This window comes from Anolis sagrei, chromosome 1, assembly GCF_037176765.1.
Source record: "Anolis sagrei isolate rAnoSag1 chromosome 1, rAnoSag1.mat, whole genome shotgun sequence".
Lineage (NCBI taxonomy): Eukaryota > Metazoa > Chordata > Lepidosauria > Squamata > Dactyloidae > Anolis > Anolis sagrei.
The window spans coordinates 126,915,590-126,940,272 of record NC_090021.1 but is presented as its reverse complement, the minus strand read 5'-3'; the positions used below and the strand labels follow the sequence as shown (position 1 = coordinate 126,940,272).

Here is a 24,683-nt window from a genome sequence, read left to right as displayed (position 1 = left end):
CACAGGTGAAATACTCACCACTTCATCCATCTTCTTTCTTTGAGGTTTCTTTGCTCCTATACTAAAGTAACTGAAGAAAAAAAGAAACATGACTAGATTTTTTAAAGGATTCAAAAGTTTACATATTCAATTCAATTGTTTTCATTTAAAACAGCACCTCCAGTGGTTTCCTATTTTACAGGGGCATTTACAGATTCAACTACTCCAGGGGTGGAAATCAGAAAGCCCTACAGATATTTTCGGACTGCAACTCTCAGCATTCCTCGCCAGCAATTATACATGACTCCCTCCCCTCTACTTAACAATGAGTGAAATGTAAGGCCTCACTATATGACTATGGTGGATACTACTTATTTGGAGGTTTTTAAAGAGAGGCTGGATGGCCATCTGTCAGGGGTGCTTTGAATGTAATTTCCTGCTTCTTGACAGGGGGTTGGACTGGATGGCCCACGAGGTTTCTTCCAACTCTAGGATTCTATGACAAAAGGGTCTGTTTCTCCCTTTTGCCCTCTATTTGTGCCTCTTTGAAATCCATAGTGCTGTTGATATACTGATATGCAATTACAATGTTCAAGGGCCAGGACTTCCCAGTTCTTGGTGTTGGTTCCACATTTTTTGAGGTTAGCTTTAAGCCTATTATTATTATTATTATTATTATTATTTGCTGTCCACCAACCATTTGTTTACCATTTTTGAGCTGAGAGTAAAATTGAGCACTCAGACGTGGCCAGTCCAGCAAAGTTGATGGCGGAGAATCATCACTTCAATGCTGGTGGCCTTTGCTTCTTCCAGAACATTGACATTTGTCCGTCTGTTTTTCGAAGAGATTTCAGGATTTTCCAAGCCAACAGTGATGGATTCACTCCAGAAGTCGAGAGCAACATTAGTAGATGGTCCACATTTTGCAGGTGTACAACAGAGTTGAAAGGACAATAGCTTTATAAACAAGCATCTTGGTATCCCTATAAATGTCCTGATCCTCAAACACTCTTTAGCCAAGAAGGCTAAAGACCTTGTGAAACTATACCTCCCATAATTCCATAGCATTGAGCAATGACAGTGAAAGTGTGCTTCCTGCATGGCAGGGGGTTGGACTGGATGATCCTTGTGGTCTCTTCCAACTCTTAAAATTCTATTATTCTAAGGGCCCTTCCAAACAGGCCCTATATCCAAGGATCTGATCTCAGGTTTTCTCCTTTAAACTGGATTATATGAGTCTGCACTGTCAGATTATCTGGGTTAAAAAGAAAGCCTGGGATCAGATCCTGGGATATTGGGCCTGTCTGGAAAGGCCTTAAGGCCCCTTCGACATTGCCATATAAAATCCAGATTATCTGTTTGAACACGATTATATGGCAGAGTAGACTCATATAATCTGGTTCAAAGAAGATGATGTGCATTATCTGCTTTGATAATTTGGATTATATGGCAGTGGAGAGGGCCTATGTTGTGTCAAACTACATTAGTCTTGCTGTGCAAACTGACCCTCAGGTACATACCTAGTTTAAACAACGTTACAGTTTCCACTTTCATTACTGATTACTTATATAATACTCCAACCTGTAAAAAATGCATTCATCATAATTTTCTCAATCACAGGTATTATTCTAGTTTTTCAGAAGAGGAAGAGAAACTAAAAGATGCTACCTGCCTAGAAATCAATTTTATAGCTCATTTATTTTTACTGGTTTGAATTCAAGGTCAGCGAACCAAATAAAGTTTACAAAAGGAATATTCCCCTTTTCCTTGTCTTTTGGGAACGGAGGGGAGCACAGGAAAAAGGGTTGCTAGACCTGAACTCATAGGACCTTGATCTACTTCACAGTCTAATTGCCACATGCGGGAAGGAGGGGCAATTTTCAAGGAGTACTTGCAACTAGGAAATATTAGTACATGCCTAATTCATTCCTTTCAGCCACCCCTCTTCTTCCTCATATTTTTTCTTGTCCTCTTTCTGCTCCCTTTCTTCCCCTTTCACAAAAACCTCATTATGTACTCTTTCGGACAGTTTTTTAAAGATTGCACCCTCAATTGGAATTATATACCAATTTATTTCATATTGAATTTGATATATGGAGGTAATGATAATAGTAGATCATCATGAAGGAAAACTGATTACATTTATAGCATGATTTGGGTGGGAATTTAATTGGGGATGAGTTCCTGATTTATCTCTGAGTTGTCTTTAGATTAGTATTCTGACAACTTCATTCTTGCTACAGGTGGTTGACTCTAATTGTTGCACTATATTACAGTCAGCTGGCATGGCTACTGTGGATTTGATTATTCAAGAATTTAATTAAAACACGCTCTTTAGGAATATTTCGATTGTCCAGTGCATCTGTATGGTCAACTTCCTCTGTTGGAAGACTTAGAGATTCCAAGAGCGAACACGTCTAGGAATCTCTAGGCCTCTCAGTGTAAAGGTGATCATAGGTACCACATCCCATCTGGTATTAGATGTTAAGCAGAATCAGCCTTACTACTACAATGGGAGAACACCAATAAATTCCAGGTGCCATAGACTACTTTGGAGGACTGTATTTATTGTCTAGGAAAAGCCCATGAAATTAATGGCTTTTAAAATTCTCAAGTGTTATATTGGCTGCCAGTCCCTGGCAGCTTTCCAGGAAAGAAAGATCAGTAACCAATGGGCAAATATATGGCACAACTTCTTGATGCACTAGATAGAAAGAAGTAATGGCCAGCCCTCTACAAATAATAGTTGCAAAGTGCTGTCCTAGCTATATTATCTATTTGTGGCATTTCTACATGGCAAGGATGTTCTCAAGCATCTCCAACCTTAATTTGTTCCAGGCGGACCAGAAAAACTGATGTTAAATCTAGTGCAGAGTTTTCTTGATAAGATTTATTCTAGAAGGACTTTACCTTCCTTTCAAGCTGAAAGAATGTGACTTCACTAGAATAACCTAGCAAATTCCCATGGCCAAATAATAATCCAAACCCTGGTTTCCAGGGTTGTAATCAAATGCTCAAACCATTACACCATGTGGGATATCCATTGCAAAATTGAGGGCTTAATGTTATACAGTAAATCCTCCACATTCGCTGGGGTAGGGTGCACAGGGTCTCTGTAAAAGTGGCGAAAATATAACAAAATGCTATATTTTTGAGATAACACTTCTCTAGGAATGTCTCGGTTCTCCAGCATTTCCGTATGATCAACCTCCAATGCACATTGACTGTAGAACCACATTGGAGAAGATGAACATTTCTAGAGATCTTTTCTCTAGGAATCCCAAGGTTCTCCGGCATTGTGGTATGAAGAATATCCAGTGGGGGTTATCAATACAGTTGCACTGGAGGATGTTAAGATTTGTAGAGAAAACATTTTATCACTTCTGTAGGAATGTCTAGGTTATCCAGCATTTCCATATGATCAACCTTCAATGGACACTGACCATAGAAACACACTGGAGGAGCTGAAAATTTGTAGAGGTGTTTTTTCTAGGAATCTCAAGGTTCTCCGACATGGTGGTATGAAGAATATCCAGTGGGAGTTATCAATAGAGTCACACTGGAGGATGTAAAAATTTGTAGAGAAAACACTTGTACCAAATCTGTGGCTAACCAAATCCACAAAAGTTAAACCTGCAAATGTGAAGGGCACTGTAGTGCGATTTCCAAGCTGTGCTCTTGGATACCAGATGTGACACAAAACTTGCTTCTCAAGCATCTTATTGTTTAGGAATACAGGTGCAAGAGTAACCATGCATACATTTACTTTGGAGCAGGAATATTTTGGAAACTTCCATTGCAACATTAGCACATTTTTTTAGCGGACTGCTGTGAATTTTCCGGGCTGTATGGCAATGTTCCAGAAGCAATCTCTCCTGATGTTTAACCCACATCGATGGTAAGCATCCTCAGAAGTTGAGAGGTCAGTTGGAAACTAGGCAAGTTGGGTTTATATATCTGTGGGATGTTCAGGGTGGGAGAAAGAACTTGCCTCAAAACAAAGGTTATTTCTCCCACCCTGAACACTCCACTGATATATAAACCTAACTTGCCTAGTTCCCAAAAGACCTCACAACATATTGATGAAGGCTTTCATGGCTGGAATCACTGGGTTGTTGTAGGTTTTTCGGGCTATAGGGCCATGTTCTATAAACATTCTCTCCTGATGTTTTGCCTTCATCTATAGCAGACACCCCCAAAGGTTGTGAGGTCTGTGAGGTCCTCACAACCTCTGGGGATGCCTGCCATAGATGTAGGTGAAACATCAGGAGAGAATGCTTCTAGGACATGGCCATACAGCCCGAAAAACTTACAACAACCCAGACCTCAAAACCTCTGAGGATGCCTGCCATAGATATGGGCGAAACGTCAGGAGAGATTGCTTCTGGAACATAGCCATACAACCTGAAAACTCACAGCAACCCAGTGATTTTGGCTATGAAAGCCTACGACAATGTATTTTTTAATTGTTTTGAACATTTTGATGCTGGTGTCCCCCAAAGCTCTGCCTGGGCCTTATTCGCTTGATGCTTTTATACTCACTTCAGTTTCTTAAACCTTTCCCGGCCTGCCACCACGTATCTGCCTCCTTGTTGAAACTCTGGTAGATCTGACACGCTGTGCCCGTATCGAGGGGTGTAAATGTTCCTCACCCCAAAGGGCATGGGCAGCCCTTCGTTGAGCTGTATCATGAAGGCTTCGAAGTTGGGCACATATCGATGGTTGATGACAAACTTGCGCCCCAAATAGAAGGGATCCCCATTCCGGTAGACCCAAATGGTCCTGGCAGGGGTGGCATCAGTCAGGCTGTACACCAGGCGGGGCCGCGGGGCTCCCACCATCTTCAGTGGAATCGGTGGGGACGGGAGAGGTGACACCACTGAGCCTCCAAGGCTCTGAAGGACCGGCCCAAAGGGACAGCCTTCCTCTCCACTCCCCAAGCAAGGCACCTGGGAGGGGATGGAGGCCAGACCTTGGCTGGGACCTCTTCCTCCAAGGCTCCTACTTCATCCTGTCCCTAAAGGAGGTTCAGCACCATCACTCCCACCCCTGGCCTGTCAGCTTGGCCTCCCCCTCTGGAGGGCCCACTCAGCCCCACACACGTGGGCCAGGATTATGACTCAGCGCCTCAAACAAACCAACCAACCCAAAAGGGGGTGGGCATGGGAGACAAGCCGGTCTCCTTGGAAACTCATTGGGCAAAGGCGCCTGGAAAGGAGCCCTCCCCTCCCTCGCCTTCGCTTCCTTCACGACGCCTTTTCTATGAAGCCGCCAGACTCTTGCACTTCTCAGAAACTTTTGCCAACATCTCCTTCGGGCGAATTCTGGGAGCCGGCATCCCCAAAGTGCCAATCATTTCTTGGCACTTTGAGTGAAAAGCACTAAAGTGGCACTCTCTTCTCCCACCAGCCAACTCTCCCCCCCCCCCCCAACCCAACTCTGTAGTGTGTTGACTACACGCCCTAGAATCCTCCAAAGGAGTTCTGGGGTTCGTCCTGCCTCTTTCGAGCCCTTAATTTCTTGCCAGCGCAACAGTGGAAGGAGCCACTCGCCCATGGCTAACTTTTCCCTTCACCCGTTCTTGGAAGTGTGTGAGCGACACTCCACAGAATTCTCCTCAGGTGAGGGCTGGCACTTGCCCTCCCCAAGGCGCCTTTTTCGAGCCGCTCAGGTATTGCCAGGCAGTCTAGGAAGGGCTCGACAAAGCCCGCCCCCACCCCCACCCCCGTGACCCTCAAGTTCGTGGACTACAGCCCCCAGAATCCCTCTCAAGCGAGGGCTGGGATTTGTTCCCCCCAAAAGTCTACCCGATTTTTCCCGATTTTAAAAATTCCCCAGTTCCTTGCGAGGCTTGTGGAAGTTACTTTTTCCCCAGTCCGAGGAAGTTTCATTCCAAAAAGTTACTCGTTCACGGGAGGTTTTTCCATCGAGGAAAGATCACTCCTATTTTCTTCTCCTAACTTTTCAAAAAACCCTTCCTCCCTTTGTGTGTGTGTATCTTCCCTCCCTTCCTCTTTCCTTTTCCTTCCTTCCTTCCTTCCTTCCTCTTTCTTTCTTTCCTTCCTTCCTACTTTCTTTCTTCCTCGCCTTCCTCTTTCTCTATCTGTCTTCCCTCCCCCCTTCCTCTACCTTCCTTCCTTCTTTCCCTCCCTTCCTCTTCCGTTCTGTCTCTGCTTTCCCTCTCTCCTTCCTTCCTCCCTCCCTTCCTCTTTCTTTCTTCCCTCCATTCCTTCCCTCCCTCCGCCTGTCTTCCCTCTCTCCGCCTGTCTTCCCTCTCTCCCTTTTTCTTTCTTTGTCTTTCTCTTCCCTCTCCCTTCCTCTCTCTGTCTTCTCTTCCTCTCTCTGTCTTCCCTCCCTTTTTCCTTCTTTCCTACTTTCTTCCTTCACTTCCTCTTTCTTTCTCTCTCTCTGTGTCTTCTCTCCCTCCCTCTCTCCTTCCATTCCCTCCCTCCCTCTCTCTCTCTTTCTCTTCCTTCCCTTTCTCCCTCCCTTCCTCTCTCTCTGTCTTCCCTTACCCCTTCCTCTTTGTCTTTCTCTTCCTTCCTTCCTCTCCCTCTGACTTCCCTCCCTCCCTCCCTCTTCCTTTCTCTCCGTTTTCCCTCCCTTCCATCCTCTTCTCTTCCTTCCATCTTCCTTCCTTCTCTTCCTCTTTCTCTCTCTGCCATCCCTCCCTGCCCTTCCTTCCATCATTCTTCCTTCCTTCCTTCCCTTCCTTCCTCTTTCTTTCTCTCTCTCTCTTCCTCTCTGTCTTCTCTCCTTCCCTTTTCCTTTCTTTGTCACTGTTCCCCTTTCCTCCCTCCCTTCTCCCTCTGCCTTCCTTCCTTCCCTCCCTCACTTCCTCTTCCTGTGTCTTCCATCCCTTCCTCAATCTCTATGTCTTCCTTCCTCTCTCTTTTTTCTATCTGTCTTTCCTCCCCCTATTTCTCTCTTCCTTCCCTCCCTTCCTCTCTCTCTCTTTTCTTTCCCTCCCTCCCTTCCTGCTTTCCTTTTCCAATTTTCTTTGCCATACTTAAACGTTTTCAGGACTCAGGCTAATTACTTTTTGCAAACTCCTTACAAAGGAGTTCTGGGACGTATTCTCTTAAAAGTAACCTTTCCCCTGCATTATATTTAATGGGTAGTTTTCCTCTTCCCACAATCCTCCCCAGGGGTCCTGTCCTCTCAAAAGGGACTTTTGTGTGCATGGGAAGTTTCGCCGTTGAGTAAAAAAGCAGTCTTGGGACTCTTTAAAACTATTAGTTTGTCCAGCATTAATACCATTCTTCTTAGCTGCCTGGCCCTCTTCATTTTCGTACCATCCCCTTTCCCAATCTTGCTCCCCATTTTAACTTCAAAGCAGAGGACTCCTCTTTCCCCATCATTGGGTTCATTTCTGTCCTGACACTACAAGGACTAGTATCTCCTCCATGCTTCGCGTTGCACTCACAGTCCCTGAGGGCATCTCCACTGTAGAATTAATGCAGTTTGATGCTACTTTAGCTGCCATGGCCCAATGCTATGAGATCCTGGGGCTTGTGTTTTGGTGAGGCACCAGCACTTTGAGGCAAGATTCCATAGCATTGAACCCTGGCAGTTAAAGTGGTAGGAGCCCCCGGTGGCGCAGTGGGTTAAACCCTTATGCCAACAGGACTGAAGACTGACAGGTTGCAGGCTCGAATCAGGGAAGAGCATGGATGAACTCCCTCTGTTAGCTCCAGCTCCCCATGTGGGGACATGAGAGAAGCCTCCCACAAGGATGGTAAAACATCAGGGTGTCCCTTGGGCAACGTCCTTGCAGACAGCTAATCTTCTCACACCAGAAGCGACTTGCAAGTTCTCCAGTCACACCTGACCAAAAAGAAAGAAAGTTAAAGTGGTGTCAAAGTGCATTTATAGTGAAAACACACCCACACTCTCTGGCTGAGAGATCTGTTGTTTAACAACCAAGATGTTATTTCATAATAATATGGAGTTGAAACCTAAAATGTGAAATATTCAATCTACACACAAAAGAAAGTGTAAATATATCTTTATTATAATCTCTAAAGGAAAAGGTTATACACAAAGCCATAGCAAAGCACGTCCCTAAATGTGGGCAAAAAACAAAACACTGATCATAGTACACAAACTCCAAGTATATTCTATTGTCCAACTAGCCAGATGAAACCATTTTTTATATTACTTCAATTAGAATCTGGAGAGCTTCTTAACATAAGTATGCTTCTTCCCACTTTCCACAGGAACGACTTTCAGCAAAGCATTAACAGAAATAGGCTATAAATCCTTCCACACATGACATCATATGTGATCATTTTGTTGTTGTTCATTCGTTCAGTGACCTCATGGAACAGCCCATGCCAGAGCTCCCTGTCGGCCATCACCACCCCCAGCTCCTTCAAGTTCAATCCAGTCTACACTATAAAGTTAATACAGTTTGACACCACTTTTAACTGCTGTGGCTCAATGCTATGGAATCTTAGGAGTTATAGACGCATGAGATCTATATAGCAGTTTCTGCCAAAAATTGCTGGTATTTCACCAAATGCTAGGATTCCATCGCACTGAGTCATGGTAACTAAAGTGGTGTCAAACTGCATTAATTTTACAGTGTAGATGCACTCCTAGACAACAACACTCCGCTAATATTACTTATATATGTTTTATGTATGCATAGGGTTATCTTATCACTACTTCACATATAATAAAATTTCCCTTATTAGACAGCCTATAAGCAAATGTGCATTTTTTTTCATTCAACTAAAGTGATTATGTTATTGTTTGTTAACAACTGTGTTTGAACTAACAATGGGAAGAAACAATTAAGTGAAGATACACATAAAGAGGAACACATTCAGTTTTGTATAGCATTTTTCTCTGAAGATTTCTACTTCTTCTCATTGGACGGAGCTCGTGGAAAGCCCCATAGACGCATCCTACTTATACCTCCATCTGGAACAAGAGTAAGTCTCACATGAGTAAACACTTCCAGCGCCTCGATCATGGTAGCATCAAAAAAGTGTCTCTTGTGGGGTTTAAGCTGTAGGAGAGAAAGCCATGCTAAATTTAAAACAATACAATAATTTATTTTACTAGCTGTCATTGCATCATCAACTTTATTTTCCTGGTACTGATATTTGGGTTTGCCAGATTTTCAAAATTAATAAGCGGGAACCAAAATTCATGACATGTAAGGGTTACAACCAGAAAGCAGTTATTGATATGTTGGTGTTCTACTTAAATATCAAAGGAAAGTATTGATATCAGCTCACTTGGCCATGTAATGGCGGCAGGCTGAGAGGGGCGGTATACAAATGTATCAAATAAATAAATAAATAAATAAATAAATAAATAAATATCTCCATAAAATTAATGTCATCCCTATTTATAAATTAAAGATCCACACTTTTTTTGGTTTTGTAGTGGACCCATAACCCCAAATATTGAATTTATTTGGAGGAATTCTCAAACTGTCTGTATGGAAATAAAAACTTTGCTGCTCCCAAACAGAGGACATTTCTTCTAATAAGGGACACCAGCCATTTCTACACAGAACACAATTTTGGACCATAAATAAAGGACATCTCTTATTTCTTCTAATAAGGGACACCTGGCAACATATGGAAGTTGCATGATTGCAGATTTTCTAAGAATATATTTTAAGAAATCGGTACCCCTCCCACTGCCAGATGTTGTTATTCCTAGTTTTCATCATTCTCAGCTAATAGACCAGTAATTCCCAACCTGTGGTTTGTAAACCACCAGAGGTCAACAAGATGGTCCACGGCCATACCATTACTACACCATTGCCTTGAAACCACGCAGCAATGAGAGCGACTGGTCTCGCAAAACCCTCCCACAGTGCCAAGGCAACGGGGATGTCGTGAGGGGATATGCTGACTCAAAAGATTACTACTACCACATCATCTCTAGATTATTAAACATGGTTTTCTGTGGGCAAGCAGATGATGACTACTGGATGGCATATGTTCTATATCAGAAACTAGAGCTGATGTGGTCTATCCAATGCAATTTTCTGAATCAGCACCCCAAAAACCAAACTGAATCTAAAATTGACCAAAAACTGATTCATAACCCTTTTCATACTAATGTTGGAGAGTAGTCCCTAGTCAAGTGGTCCCTGATCAAAATGGTCCCTTGTTAAGTGGTCCCTGGTCAAAAATAGGCTAACAGTGGGAACTAGAGGCCAGCTAGATTTATCACTCCTGTATTTTAAAAATAGCTGTATCATCTTCAATTGATCAATTTTACCTTGGTTGCAGGCAGCAAAATCTTCCATTTAGGACTGTGTTTCCATTTTTGTTCCAAATAGTTTTTTTCTTCTTGTATGCTCAAAATGCAGGCTTCAAGTTTAAATGTATCTGGAAAATTTCCTAATAGATTTTTTTAAAAGCATGCAAAAATGTGATAGATTCTTTCCGTATAAATTAGTGTTGCAAGTCTATACATTAATTTGGGCAATGGCCACTGTAGGGCCACATTTTTGTCCCCTCATTCGAATTTTGGGCTAAAGAAAGTATCAGACCTTTCCAATCTAGAGAAAGTGGAAGCACTTTGCTACAAACCAGAAGTGACTATGAGTGCATCTACAGTATAGAATACAGGCTCCTGGACTACCATATAATCCAGATTATCAAATCAGATAATCCACATTATCTGCCATGAAGTGGATTATACAAATCTACACTGCCATATAATCCAGTTCAAAACAAGTAATCTGGATTTTATATGGCAGAGTAGAAGGAGCTCCAGTTTGACGGCATTGTAAAAACTTCTATGGCCACTGATTTATCAGGAAAGTCCCAATGAATCATGTGAAATCAAGAAAACACATGCTGGAGTTTGCTGCATAGATTACCTTTTCAAATACAAAATTAAAGTAATGAGTGCTGTGGACTTTCAGTAGGAGGACACCATCTGATAAAATATTCTTGCTCCTAAATTTTAGAGGACAGCAGCAATAAATTAGATTGCAGCAATAAATTCTTTACAGAGCTCTAAAAACAGTTAAATTACCTTTGAAATAAGTAGTGTCTATTTCTACATGGGTTATTAGACCTGAATGGCCCAGTCGAAAGACTGCCCATTCACTACCTGGAAGAAGGAGGACCCCTTTGTCATCAACCTAAGAGGAAGCAGAAAGAAATAGGAAGTCAAACAAACACAGCATCCATATGCTAGAGAGCAAATCATGTGTTGTCAAAGGCTTTCATGACTAGAATCACTCGGTTGCTGTGAATTTTCCAGGCTGTATGGTAGGTTCCAGAAGCACTCTCTCCTGACATTTCACCCACATCTATGGCAGTCATCCTCAGTGCTTGTGAGGTCTGTTGGAAACTCGGCAAGTGAGGTTTATATATCGGTGGAATGTCCAGGGTGCGAGAAAGTGCTCTTTTGTCATTTTGAGGCAAGTGTGAATGTTGCAGTTAGCAACCTTGATTAGCATTGAATGGCCTCGCAGCTTCAAAGGCTGACTTGTTACTGCCTGGGGGAAACAAAGGAAACAAAGGATTGCCCCAGGCAGGAAGCAACCAGGCTTTGAAGCTGCAAGGCCATTCAATGCTAATCAAGGTGGCTACTTGCAACATTCACACTTGCTCCAAACAGACAAAAGTTCTCCCACCCAGGACATTCCACAAACATATAAACCCCACTTGCCGAGTTTCCAACAGACCTCACAAGCACTGAGGATGCCTGCCATAGATGTGGGAGAAATGCCAGGAGAGAATGCTTCTGAAACATGGTCATACAACCCGGAAAACTCACAGCAACCCAACAAATCATATTACAGGAAGGATCATGGTCCTGGAATCGTTCCCTCACATAATATGTGCCATTAACTGTATTTAGAAGTTTGATATTAATTGTTCGAACTTAGATTTTCTTACTTTCAAAACTGGGGGTCTTTCCAAATTTCTTCTTGTTTCCCATCCATCTTTCATGGACTTTGGTCTTCCTATTCCTACAAAAAAGCAGGTGATATCTAATAAAGTGGACTCCAATATTTTTAGCTATATATCACCTGCAATTGTTTCTACCAGTTTTGAACAGGCTGATTTACTTCTGAAAATAGAAGTGCTACCAGTTCATGAAACTCATGCATCAAACAGATTTAGTAGTTTATTAATAATTGATTTAACAAACACAGCTTTGTTAAACACTGCTTCTGATTCCTTTAGGTTTACCCAGATCCAAGAACCACTGTTGTGAATGGAGATAGCATTTCATGGAGTGTGTTTATGAATAATAGAAACGTATTTTAAGGAGACTGTTGTCATCAGACACATACCACTGATACAACCTTATGCTTTCATATTAAATAATTTGAAGACTAGTTCCATGACTATGGCTAGAATTATGTTTGTGAATTGATTATGATGTTGAATTTATTAATTCTTCTTTGCCTCTCCCCATAGATCAAGGTAGAAAACAACAATGTATTTCTAAACCCAGCTTGTACATCTGGCAACTCTCGCTCCATGTATTGCTAGAGTCTTCTTTGCAGGATCTTCAGCATTACCTTACTGGCATGAGAAATAAGGGCCCACTGTATGGAAGTTGGAGCATTCTTTAGCATTTCCCTTTTTTGATATGGGGATATAAGTTGATTTTTTCCAATCTGATGGTCATTCTTCTGTTTTCCATATTTGCTGGCATATGGCATGCATCACCTTGACAGCATCATCTGTCAAGGTGATAGTGTTGAACATGATAGTGATGTTTAAATATTTGAAAAAATGTCACATTGAGAAGGGGCAAGTTTGTTTTCTGCTGCTCTGGGAACTAGGACACTGAGCAATGGGTTAAATTGCATGTAAAGTAGACCACAGCAGGAAGAATTCCTGTCAGTCAGAGATGTTTGGCAGAGGAATATGGTGCCTCAGAGCATGATGCAGTGTTCTTCTCTGAAGGTTTTTAAGCAGAGGGTGTGCTTTAATTGTATGTTCTTACATGGCAGGGGTTTGGCTGATGGCCCTTGTGGTCTCCTCCATCTCTTTGATTCTATGATCCTTCAGAGGTCTAGAGGGATGGCATTTCTTGTATGCATCCCTTTGCAGAAATACAGCTGGATGTTGCCTGGATATTCACATCGTCACCAGCAATAGGATGTTGGATGGAGTGAAGGACACAACAGAAGTTGGCCTGACACAGCTTTACATTCTGCCAACTAATCCAAGATATTGGCCAGTACAATATTGTACTGTATATGTTAATTAAATAAAATCAAAACCATGGCTGTAATGAAAGCATGATATTTTCTTACCTAGGATATTTTGGGGGTGACCCAACTGAGCATCACTGTATCCAACACAGATGCCTCCATTCACCATTGCAACCAAATCACTAAGATGATTAACGCCAGAAAGTGACTTGTCTCTTAGCATTGTGCCATAGACTTTTAAACGTGCAATTCCGCCATCTAGAGAAAGAAATAATTCTTAATTCATGATAGGGAAGGAAAGAAACTATAGCTGTAATTTAATTGGACAAACTAATAACTATGTACACTGCTATATCATTTAATAGTTGCATTATAAAACAGAATTTATGAATAATGCAAATATTATAACTACTGAGGGAAGGGACAATAATAGCATAGCCAGTCAACACAGCTTCCCTAGCTACACATCTTTTGAATGAGAAAAAAACTGGATTAAGCTTCATCAGGGAAAACCTAACCTAGGAAGACCATGTTGACTAAGTGTTGGGACATCTATACCAGGCAAGTTAGCCTGGTGTAAATCTGGTACAGGGCCATTGTCCTTATAGCCTAGAACTGCATCGGCCACACTAGGGTGTTACCTCCTCCATGTCACTACCACTCCTACTGGCCACAGAGCTCAAGTGCCTGAACACCATGGTTGCACTCCTGATATCAGAGTGAGCAACGACATGATCAGTGAACCTTTCACATTAAGGCATCACAAACATTACAGGCAATGGCCAGGCACTTGGTCAGATCTCAATGGCTAATTAGGAGGAGGAGTGGCAAGCTAGGAGTGGTGAGCAATTATTCTTAGTTATGACTGGGAATAAAGTCTTGCAGAAATTGTTGGTCTGGGAAAGAGACTTAAAAAAAGAAAGGAAAGTGTGTAAAATGTGGGAGCAAAAAGTGAACGACGAATAATAACAATTGAGGGTCCTTCCACACAGCCATATAATCCAGAATATCAAGGCAGAAAATCCCACAATATCTGCTTTGAATTGGGTTAACTGAGTTCACACTGCCATATATTCCAGTTCAAAGCAGATATTGTGGGATTTTCTGCCTCTATATTCTGGGTTATATGGCTGTCTGGAAGGGCCCTAAGTTACCAGTAGTAGGAAATGGCATTATATTTGTCAAATGCTATGAAATTTTACACATCAAAATAATGTGGGGTTGATTAGTTTATTCCATGAAGAATCTGGAATTCAGCAATGCATTCAGCAATAATTTTACATTTTGCCATTATTTTATGAAAGCTGTTATTTTAAAACAAACATTATTTTCTCTATATTTAGTTTTCTCAGCAATAAATACAATTTGTTTATAAGGTTTACTGCACAAGACAAAAAAGGAATATTTTGAAAGTGTACATGCTCCATAATAATGCATATTAAAACATATGTATTTGTTTAATGTATATTCCACCTTTCTCCTGGTATGAAATTTATTGTTGCATTGAATTCTTTGCCTGCAGCACAACAGAGTGAAACACAAAAGCTGATGGTGCGGCCCAACATTCAGGAGATGTGCAAGGTAGGGCCTTCCACTTTTCAGCCTTGCCAACGTCAACAAGGACCCACGTGCAATACTGCAGCTACAGAATATCGACATTAATTCTGTAGTCAAAGGAAATAGCCCCAATGGATGCCAACTTAAAATAGAATATTGATTTACTAGTGCTCATTCTTGCAAAGCTTTACAGGAAACTGCAGGGTTAGTCTAAGAAAGAAAATACTGGAAGAGCATTAATGCTAACATGGATTGCTGATTTATTCCTGGAATGCTCCGTGTGCAAGCTGTGCCCACAGGCATTCAGGTTCTTTTAATAATGATTGAATAAAGCCCACTTTGTCTCCTTTTTTATTACAAGTTCATCAGATTCACTCTTGGTTATGTTGTTGTTGTTGTTGTTGTTGTTGTTGTTGTTGTTAATGGTGATGGTTTTTGTCTTCATATTGATGCTAAGGTGAACCTATGACGTGATTTTCTAAAGCTGGGATTGTGTTACTACCCAAGGTCATGAAGTGGGATTTCATGGCAAAGCAGGTAATTGAACCATAGCCAGATGCTCAAACCATCACAACACGCTGGCTCTGCTTCATTCCAATAGTCCATACTAGGTATTAGACATATACAAGTTCTCATACACATACACATGCAGCAGTCTGTATAATAGTAAGAAACACAAATCTTGTAATAGTAAGAAACACAAATCTTAGATTTACATTTAGATTGCCATTATCTGATGATAGATAAGACTGAATGAGACAGGACTAAACTTTCAAACAAGTCTCAAATCACAAACTAAAGATCTTCTTGTTATTGTCATTGTGTCTTCAAGCAGTTTCTGACTTGTGGTTATCCTAAGGCAAACCTATCACAGGCTTTTCTAGGACTGAGAGTGTGTGGCTCACCAAATGTCAGCCAGTGGGTTTCCATAAATGAGCAAGGAATTGAACTCTGGTCTCCAAACTTATACTCAAACCATTGCATCACTCCAGTTTTCATATAAATGTTACCTGGATATATATTTAGTCTTAGATGAGTCCACCTTTCCTTTGAAGTCACAGAAAAATAATTATGACATAGATCAAGATTTCCAGATTTTATTTCTGACATGGGAACCAAGACAGTCCATTCATCTGATCGCATCTGAAAATAAATATTAGTTGCTTGTTTTTATAACAGTGATAACTCTATTTAGAATTATTTTAATATATCAGATATAATATGATCCTATGTATTTAAGCTTTTATGGGGCCACGGTGACACAGCAGGTTAAACCGCTAAGCTGCAAAACTTATTGACCAGAAGTTCAGCGATTCAAATAGGTGGAACAGGGTGAACTCCCACTGATAGTCCCAGCTTCTACCAACTTAGCAGTTCCGCTTCCCAGGGTCACAGTACCTCCTTGGCAACCTTCAACTCTTCATTTGAAGCTGCAGTCCCTATTCTGCTCCCTCTTGGTTGCAGTGCTGGTAACTCCTCTGCAAAAAAAAAATTGCCCAATAGAATCTTACCAGAGAACAGTCAGAATGCAACCTTTTAATGCCATATGCCTTCTTCCCCAAAACTAATGTTTTGCAACAAAGATAAGAAATATTTGTCCCCCTGGAGGTTTCAGACTTCCAGAAGCCCTAGCCATCCATATAAATGACAGGGGCTTGTGTAAGTTAATAGTCTAAAATAAGCAGGAGGCTACAGTTTTCCAGTTGTAGTTTGAAACAAGAAATGGCATATTGAACAAACTGCTGAAGTTTACTTTGGAGAAAAGAAACTCAAATTAGATAAGGCAGCAGAGATGCATAAATACATCTCTAACATATTCCGCTGCTCAGGGACGTTGACAGAGTTACCCACTTACTTTCCAGGTTTTTAAAATAGCAGTAAAGGACAGTCAGAATACATGACAGCCAGGACCCACAATCGGTTGTTATTAACAAGTTTGTGTTCTATCTAAATACCAAAGTATTGATTTCAATTAACATACCATACGTTTTCCTCCACATTTATGTGTTACATTGTGCACACATTTCTTTCTTTTTGAAAGGCTCACTGCACATAGGAAGCCAGCATTGTATTTATTGGACAACGGTCTCAAAATACATAATATTCTAGTGTGCAATGCGTCCTGATGCATACCATGTCTCATTAAACAATGGGAGCCCTCACTGCACAACAGAACATGTTGCATGCTGCCCTTTTGTGTACCATTGCAGTTTATTGGTATGGTTGTATATCATGTCAGTGATGAAGGTCCATCATCATCTCTTTGTACATCATAACCCCTGATGAAAGATCTTGTTTTGTTTCAAATCACCCTTGTTCACAGGAACGAGGCCTTCATTTTTAAAATAAAGCATCAAGGGACTTCTGTTCTCTGTGGAAATTCTTAAGATCTTAGTTACCTGGCTTCAAGCATGCGGCTTGGACAGATATCAGAGGAGCACAGTTTCCAGCCAGATAAGATGTGTCCACCTCGATTCCGTAAATAATACCTGGCACTCCTAGCTGAATGATGCACCAATCATGACCTAAGAAAACAAAGGCATCTTTCAAAGCACAGCACATAAACTAGTGATCACTTAGGTTAGGGTAAGTTTGAAAAATGGGAATTGGTTAATGAAACATACAATGAGTCTTTGGTTTTCAAAGAAGTTTGGTTCCAATAAAGCAATAACTCCTAGAACAGCGATGAGGAACTTATTAACCTCCAGATGTTATACAACTGTTATTGTTAGCCTTGGTACAAGGAGCCCCCAATGGCACAATGGGTTAGACCCTTGTGTCGATAGGGGAGAGGGGTGAGCTCCTGTCTGTCAGCTCCAGTTTCTCATGCAGGGACATGAGAGAAGCCTCCCACAGGATGGTAAAACATCTGGGCATCACCTGGGTAACGTCCTTGCAGATGGCCAATTCTCTCACACCAGAAGCAACTTGCAGTTTCTCAAGTTGCTCCTGACACGAAAAAAAGCTGTGGTACTGAGGGCTGTTAAAATCCAACATCTAGAACAAGACAAATGACATGTTTAACACAGCTAACTATGCGACAGTTATCAGAAACATCTCAATTGCTCTTCATATGCAATCCCATCTAGTTAAGCAGCACTGTTTCACCTACTCTGTACTAATTTATCACAAATTGGTTTGTTCGTTTTTGGGGGGGGGGGGGGGTTTGGCGTTCCATATGTTTTGCATGTCATCTTCCAGAATCTTTGACCTATGTTGTCGAGGGCTTCTGGAAGTGCAACATATTTAAAAGACCAAAGGTTGTTTTCAAAAAAACAATTAATGCAGATTGTTGATTGTCAGCTCTTTAAAATATGAGTTTATCTTAATATAAAAACTACTGATTGAGTTTCTTTCTCCCCTCAATTTTTCGACTGATTTGAGTACTTGTTAGAAAGTAGGAGATTCGTGACAAATTATACATGGGAACTGGCCATTAATCACAATATTAAAAATGAATTTTCGGGTAAAAGTATCTATAATTTAGGATGGTCCTTCAAACTTTGGTGGCCCGTAGTCTCTATTATATGATAATGAAAGCCTCAATAGATTCCATGCAGTCTTTGAAGAGCTAGATTCACCTTGGCTTTTTATTTGTGACTTTTATTTGTGACTTTTTATTTGTGCTTTACCTGGAATCCGCCTCCTCCTGGTTTCCCATCCATCCCTCCACTTCCCATAATCAGTGAATAGGTCTGCATGGAATACTGGTCTTGGTTTCTAAACAAACAAATAACAGTCCAAATGGCTAAAAGTCAATTCCTTCAAGACATTTGTTATAAACAAGTAATTTAACAATTTTTCACATTATTGGAATATGCTTTTCCACATAAAGTTATTGGGATTATCTGTACTCATTTGATATCCATGGGTACTGAAGGAATGAAAAAGATCTCAGAGTCCTCAAGGACAGCAAGTTAAACATGAGCCAACAATGTCATGTAGCAGCTTAAAAAGCCAATGGGATTTTGGCCTACATAAATAGGAGTATGGTGTCTAGATCCAGGGAAGCCATGCTACCCCTCTATTCTTCCTTGGATAGACCACATCTGGAATACTGTGTCCAATTCTGGGCACCACAATTGAAGGGAGATGTTGACAAGCAGGAATGTGTCCAGAGGAGGGCGACTAAAATGATCAAGGGTCTGGAGAACAAGCCCTATGAGGAGCGGCTTCAAGAGCTGGGCAGCCTGCAGAAGTGAAGGCTGAGAGGAGACATGATGAGGGCCATGTATAAATATGTGAGGGGACGTTATAGGGAGGAGGGAGCAAGCTTGTTTTCTGCTGCCCTGGAGACTACGACGCAGAACAATGGCTTCAAACTACAGGAAAGGAGATTCCACCTGAACATTAGGAAGAACTTCCTAACTGTGAGAGCTGTTCAGCAGTCAAACTCTCTGCTCTGGAGTGTGGTGGAGGCTCCTTCTTTGGAGGCTTTTAACCAGATACTGGATGGCCATCTGTTAGGGGTGCTTTGAATGTGATTTTCCTGATTCCTGGTAGGGGGTTAGACTAGATGGCCCACAAGGTCTCTTCCAACTCTGGGATTCAATGATTCTATGAATTGGGCTACTCTAATAAATTCTCAAATGCATTCTCTTACTCAAATGTTGGAACTACTTTCTTCCGCTTGACTACCCACTGCTTCAAAAAGTACAGACCCTCCAATATTTCAGTGAAAACCTTGGGCATGTGTAACCAAGTAATATTGATTGTAGTCAAGATGGCAAAAATTATTAATGAAGATGTACAAGATCACAAAGGATGTATCAGTTTGCTTTTGCCCTGAAAAACACAGCAAAGGGAAAGATTTCAGACCCTCCTCTCCTCTTTCCATTGCTGAGTTGAGAACAAACTAATATTGATTTTTAAACTCATTTTGCAGCAATAAATTCAGATGAGGACAAAGGGGTGAAAGAAGAGGAGGAATCTGGGACGTTTTAAAGAAGTTGAAAAATGGGACAACAGAGGATTAATCAGAACAGTCCCTATCAAATTGAGACAATTGGGCAGCATACACATAATAGTCTTCATGGTGCCCATTATTGGCCTTTGTGAATGGCATGCATTATAATTTGGTTAAAATCCAAAGGAGGTCCATATGTACTTTACCTACCTTTAAGAGGTTTTCTGCTTGAGCAAAAAAATCATCTGTTGCAAATAAAATCTGTATAAAATAATTCAGAATTAGGATTTGAGAACAGAAACTTATATTTTATGAACAACATCTAACTTATGAGCTGCTAGCCATTTAATTTCAAATTTGCACTGGTTTGCATGCAGAATGTCCCTACTTTCCTGCAATATAGAAAGCAATACTCAGTGGTACAATGATCAATGACCAGGAGATCCACACATTCATGAACACATTTCATTTTAGCTGGATTTATTAGTATGTATTTGCTTTCGGTATCCTGTTTCCATGATGAATATGTACATTTTCATGCTCTTCCTCTTTGTACAACTTGATCATATCCAAATCTTCATTTGCTACTGTGTCACCTTCTCTTTCCTTGGTGGTGTGTGTGTGTGTGTGTGTGTTACTATGCAATAGAAACCCCGTATCTATGAGTCCAGTACCATGGTTTCACCTACCTGCAGCCAACAAATTAGATAATTCTAGAATGTTATTAGTTGCTCCAAATCATTCTGTGATATGCTTCTGTTGGAAGTTACCAAAGAGCTGTGTTGGAGCACCTGATTCTACCTCTCAGCCCTACCACTCTTCTCATGTGAAGCAAGAAATTGTATCTTGAAACCAGAGACCTCAATCAATTGCTGAGACCAGATGAGGAACTCCCCCCTGGACACACAGAAGACTGGGTGACTTGGAAGGCGCTGAACAGGCTGCACTCTGGCACCACAAGATGTAGAGCCAACCTTCAGAAATGGGGCTACAAAGTGCAGTCCACAACATGCGAGTGTGGAGAAGAGCAAACCACAGACCACCTACTACAATGCAGTCTGAGCCCTGCCACATGCACAGTGGCAGACCTTCTTACAGCGTCACCAGAGGCACTCGAAGTGATAAATAAATGATAAATAAATAAAGTTGCAATAATTGATCACTTGGAGATGTTAAATTGTTTTAAAGAAATGTGCATGCTTTAAAGAATTTTAACTTGTTGCAAGTTCTTAAGCTGATATTGTTTTAAAAGGTTCTTATTGACTGTACTATACCTTGATTTCTGTTGATAAACAGCATACTAGAAACAATTCATTAAACAACTGCTCCTTTTCATCATTTTGTAAAATCACCAAAGATAACTATTATTTGTATTATTTAACCAAGTTCCACTAAATGTACCTTTCCTCCTACAGTTTCACAGCCCAAATTATTCAGATGCAGAAATTCAGGGATGACACAAGGATTTCCTTCTCTGTGGTGAGCGGTCATTTTCCCCCAAAGTTGCAGTTCCAATTATAGTTTTTTTTTAAAGTATTCTTCTGAAAGAAATAAAAAAATTAAAATGAGGCTACCCACACACCCAGTGAAGAAGGAGAGATTCCGAATCTTGGGTTGCTGTGAGTTTTTTGGGCTGTATGGCCATGTTCCAGTAACATTCTTTCCTGAGATTTTGCCTGCATCAGTGGCAAGCATCCTCAGAGGTTTGTTCAGAGGTCTGTTGGAAATGAGGCAAGTAGTGTGTGTGTGTGCATCTCCCACCCCATATATAAATACACCCCAGATATATATACACCCCACTTGCTTCATTTCCAACAGACCTCTGAATAAACCTCTTAGGATGCTTGCCACAGATGCATGTGAGACGTTAAGGGAGAATGCTGCTGGAAGATGGCCATACCGCCCAAAAAAAACTCACAACAACCCAGTAATTCCAGCCATGATAGCCCCCCCCCCCCCCACCCCACCACCACCCATTCTCAGTGAGAAGGCCTTACTGGTACATTATTTAAACTGTTATGTTTATTCATATCATTATCTGATCGCCATGCTCAATATATCCCATATGCACGAGGGTATTGGGACAATGATACAAAAGGTTTGCTAGGGTAGATCCTGACCACCCCCACCCCCCCGAATCAAAATCCTGGTTATGAGCCTGACTGAAAGAGAAAATGTTGCTCTACAAAACTGATAAGTTTTTGTTTTGCAATGTGACCATTAAATATCCATTTACTCAAGTCAAAGTATCACATTGAAACCAGCCTCCCCATCGCCATAGGGGCCATGTCCAATAGCTATGCGGTAACTAGCAGGATCATGAGGATGCATAAAGCATAATGCATAAATGTGCAAAATAAAACATTGGCCTGAGTAAATGGATACTTTACGGTCACATCGCAAAACAAAAACTTATCAGTCTTGTTAACCATTCTTAACAATTCTGCCTATCTTTGGCATACCATCTCAAGAAAACATTTTGTTTCACGATACTTCAAAAAAAGTAGATTAAAATTGATTAACTTACTCTTTGCCAGTTTTGCCTCTCACAAACTCTGAGGAATCTGCAGCGTGAACAGATTAATGTTTTAAAGGGGTTGGTTTTCAATCCACAATCTAAAACAAGCACATTGCAAAACCTGTAGGCAATCATTAGGTTTTATTGATTCTGTAAAAGATCCTTCCCCTCTCCATCGCACTCATCTTGCGCAAGCAAATATGTAAAAAGAAGAAGCATTTCCCACTAATGAAATGTTCTTATGATAGCTTGATAATTCACTAGTGCACACCAGTGTAGTGCTGTGTTTTGAGCATTATACTATGACTCTGGAGAGCGGGAATCAATGCCGCATTCAGACATGGAAGCCTACTAGGTGACCTTGAGCAAGTCACACACTCTTAGCCTCAGAGGAAGGGAAAGGTAGGGTGTATCGTGATGCTGCTATGATACTGATGGACTGTGATGCTGCTACTCAACCAAGAGACTTGAGAAACATCACTATGCAAATTTGACGAGTGACAGAAATGCAGTCTAACATCCTATCACGACACAATTAGAAATGAAGTAGCTGAATTGTGATTAAGGGATTTGTGCAATGCATTATTTGTGTATGGGGTTATTGTGTTTTAATATGTTTAATGGTTTTTAATTGTATTTATATTTTTATTGTTTCTAGTAATTTTATGTTATTTTTATTTGGTTTATATAATGAGGCATTGAATTTTTGCCTAGATGTATGTTGTACGCTGCTCTGAGTCCTCTGAGGGATGAGAAGACCAGGATAGAAATGAAATAAGTAACGGTAAAGATTTCTGCTGACATTAAATCTATTCATGTCCAACTCTGGGGTGGTGGTGTTCATCTCCATTTCTAAGCTGAGGAGCCAGTGTTGTTCAAAGACACCTCCAAGATCATGTGGCCAGCATGACTGCATGAAGCACTGTTACCTTCCCGCATAAATGTTACCTACTGATCTACTCACATTTGCATGTTTTTGAACTGCTACATTGGCAGAAGCTGGGCCTAACAGTGTGTGCGCGTGCACGCGTGTGTGCGTTTCCTGAACCTACCCCCATCTGCTGAAATAGGACACAAGACCCCACTATTTTTTTACTCTTGTTTTCTATTACTGGAGATTGCCAAGCTTGGCTCCAAAGGCCAGGAATTTTCCAAGGTCCCCAAAAATAGCATAGCAAACCTCAAACTATACTGGCATTCTTTCCTTGGAAAGAGCAGTGAAAGAGTAGTGAAAAAGACCAGTATCATTGAAATAAGACTTACCAGTTTTTAAATAAAGAAAGAAGATAGGATTGACCAATCAATGGCACAAGACAAGGGTTAAAAGCTGTCTTTTAAAGGAATGTCCAGCAAAACAAAAATACTCAGGAATGCAAGAATCATCTAGATAATAAGATAGATAGATAGATAGATAGATAGATAGATAGATAGATAGATAGATAGATAGATAGATGATAGATAGATAGATGATAGATAGATAGATAGATAGATAGATAGATAGATAGATAGATAGACAGAGAGAGAGATCCATAAAGAACAATAACTACATAATTGCAAATCAAAATGTCACCAACTGGAGCAACTTGACATGAATAAATGTTTTACTGCAGACCAGTTATCTGTGGTTTGCTTGACTTTTATTAACGAAAAAGACACACAAATTTATCAATAGTGTAAAACAGCTTTGCGCAGACAGCTACAAATAAAAGTAATTTGTTTCAGCTGAATGTATTTTGATTCAATCTGCAGGAGTTGACAGATTAGAGAAAAAACATTCCTCTGTGGGTGGAAGAATCAAGTCTCTGTGACAGGTTTGTCCTATCAGGAGCAAAAGATCTAAATGTGGATTTAAAGCCATATGTATAGTTTGGGGGGGGGGGGGGATCTTCTCTTCAAAGATATGGCCCATGAGTCAGAGACAACATGTTAAAAAGATGACATGTTAAAAAACAAGTTGAATAAAAGGATTTTATGAAGGAGAAGGGAGCTATTATTGACTCAACAACATAATTTTTCCAAGGGAATCAAAAGTATTCAATAATTTCAAAGGGTTCCAAATCTTTCCCATTCTCTTTGTTTTCCCCATAACCCAGTACTGCATTAGGGCAATGTAACCAGGTTTTTGTATGTCTAATATAATTTGCACCTTATACCTTTATTTGGGTTAAACAGTGGGTTAAACCCCTGTGCCAGCAGGACTGAAGGCCGACAGGTCGGAGGTTTGAATCTGGGGAGAGCATGGATGAACTCCCGCTGTCAGCTCCAGCTCCCCATGCGGGGACATGAGAAAAGCCTCCCACACAGATAGTAAAACATCAAAACATCCGGGCATCCCCTGGGTAACGTCCTTGCCGATGGCCAATTCTCTCACACCAGAAGTGATTTGCAGCTTCTCAAGTCACTCCTGACACAAGAAAAAACCTTTCTTATCTCCTTGATGAAACTTTTTCAACATTCCATCATTTGACAAACCTGTTTGAAATCAAGGATGTGTTCTCCTAATAGAACCTGTTTGTTTGCTGTTCTTTGTTGACAAACATAGACCTTCCTCCTTTCTTCCTTTT

The 24,683-nt window shown here is 40.9% G+C and overlaps 2 protein-coding genes across 2 annotated transcripts in view; both read right to left on the bottom strand.

Annotated features, from left to right (window-relative positions):
• Positions 1-5,325, bottom strand: part of DCDC2C (doublecortin domain containing 2C) — a 60,154-nt gene extending 54,829 nt beyond the window's left edge. Inside the window, 2 exon segments of the mRNA XM_067468477.1 lie at positions 19-70; positions 4,522-5,325. Coding sequence (XP_067324578.1) covers positions 19-70; positions 4,522-4,820 — 351 coding nt within the window. The 5' untranslated portion in view covers positions 4,821-5,325.
• Positions 5,326-7,970: 2,645 nt separating this feature from the next.
• On the bottom strand, positions 7,971-22,202 carry ALLC (allantoicase). The gene is made up of 12 exons (XM_060788023.2): positions 22,129-22,202; positions 21,003-21,142; positions 19,812-19,862; positions 18,328-18,415; positions 17,095-17,220; positions 16,094-16,173; positions 15,706-15,838; positions 13,241-13,396; positions 11,865-11,938; positions 10,993-11,101; positions 10,228-10,349; positions 7,971-8,995 (listed from the first exon to the last, which is right to left on the bottom strand). Exons 2-12 carry the CDS (start codon positions 21,090-21,092, stop codon positions 8,843-8,845), a joined length of 1,182 nt encoding a protein of 393 aa, XP_060644006.2. The 5' UTR covers positions 21,093-21,142; positions 22,129-22,202; the 3' UTR covers positions 7,971-8,842.
• Positions 22,203-24,683: the final 2,481 nt, after the last annotated feature.

What these genes read in the sequence shown, in the direction of transcription:
- ALLC (XM_060788023.2), bottom strand. Translation starts at nt 21,092, where the DNA reads ATGACCGCTCACCACAGAGAAGGAAATCCTTGTGTCATCCCTGAATTT. An exon ending in GTGAAACTGTAGGAGGAAAG is followed by an intron (nt 19,863 to 21,002) that starts GTACATTTAGTG and finishes TATTTTATACAG; the next exon opens with ATTTTATTTGCAACAGATGA. An exon ending in AGTTGAAGGTTGCCAAGGAG is followed by an intron (nt 15,839 to 16,093) that starts GTACTGTGACCC and finishes ATTTATTTTCAG; the next exon opens with ATGCGATCAGATGAATGGAC.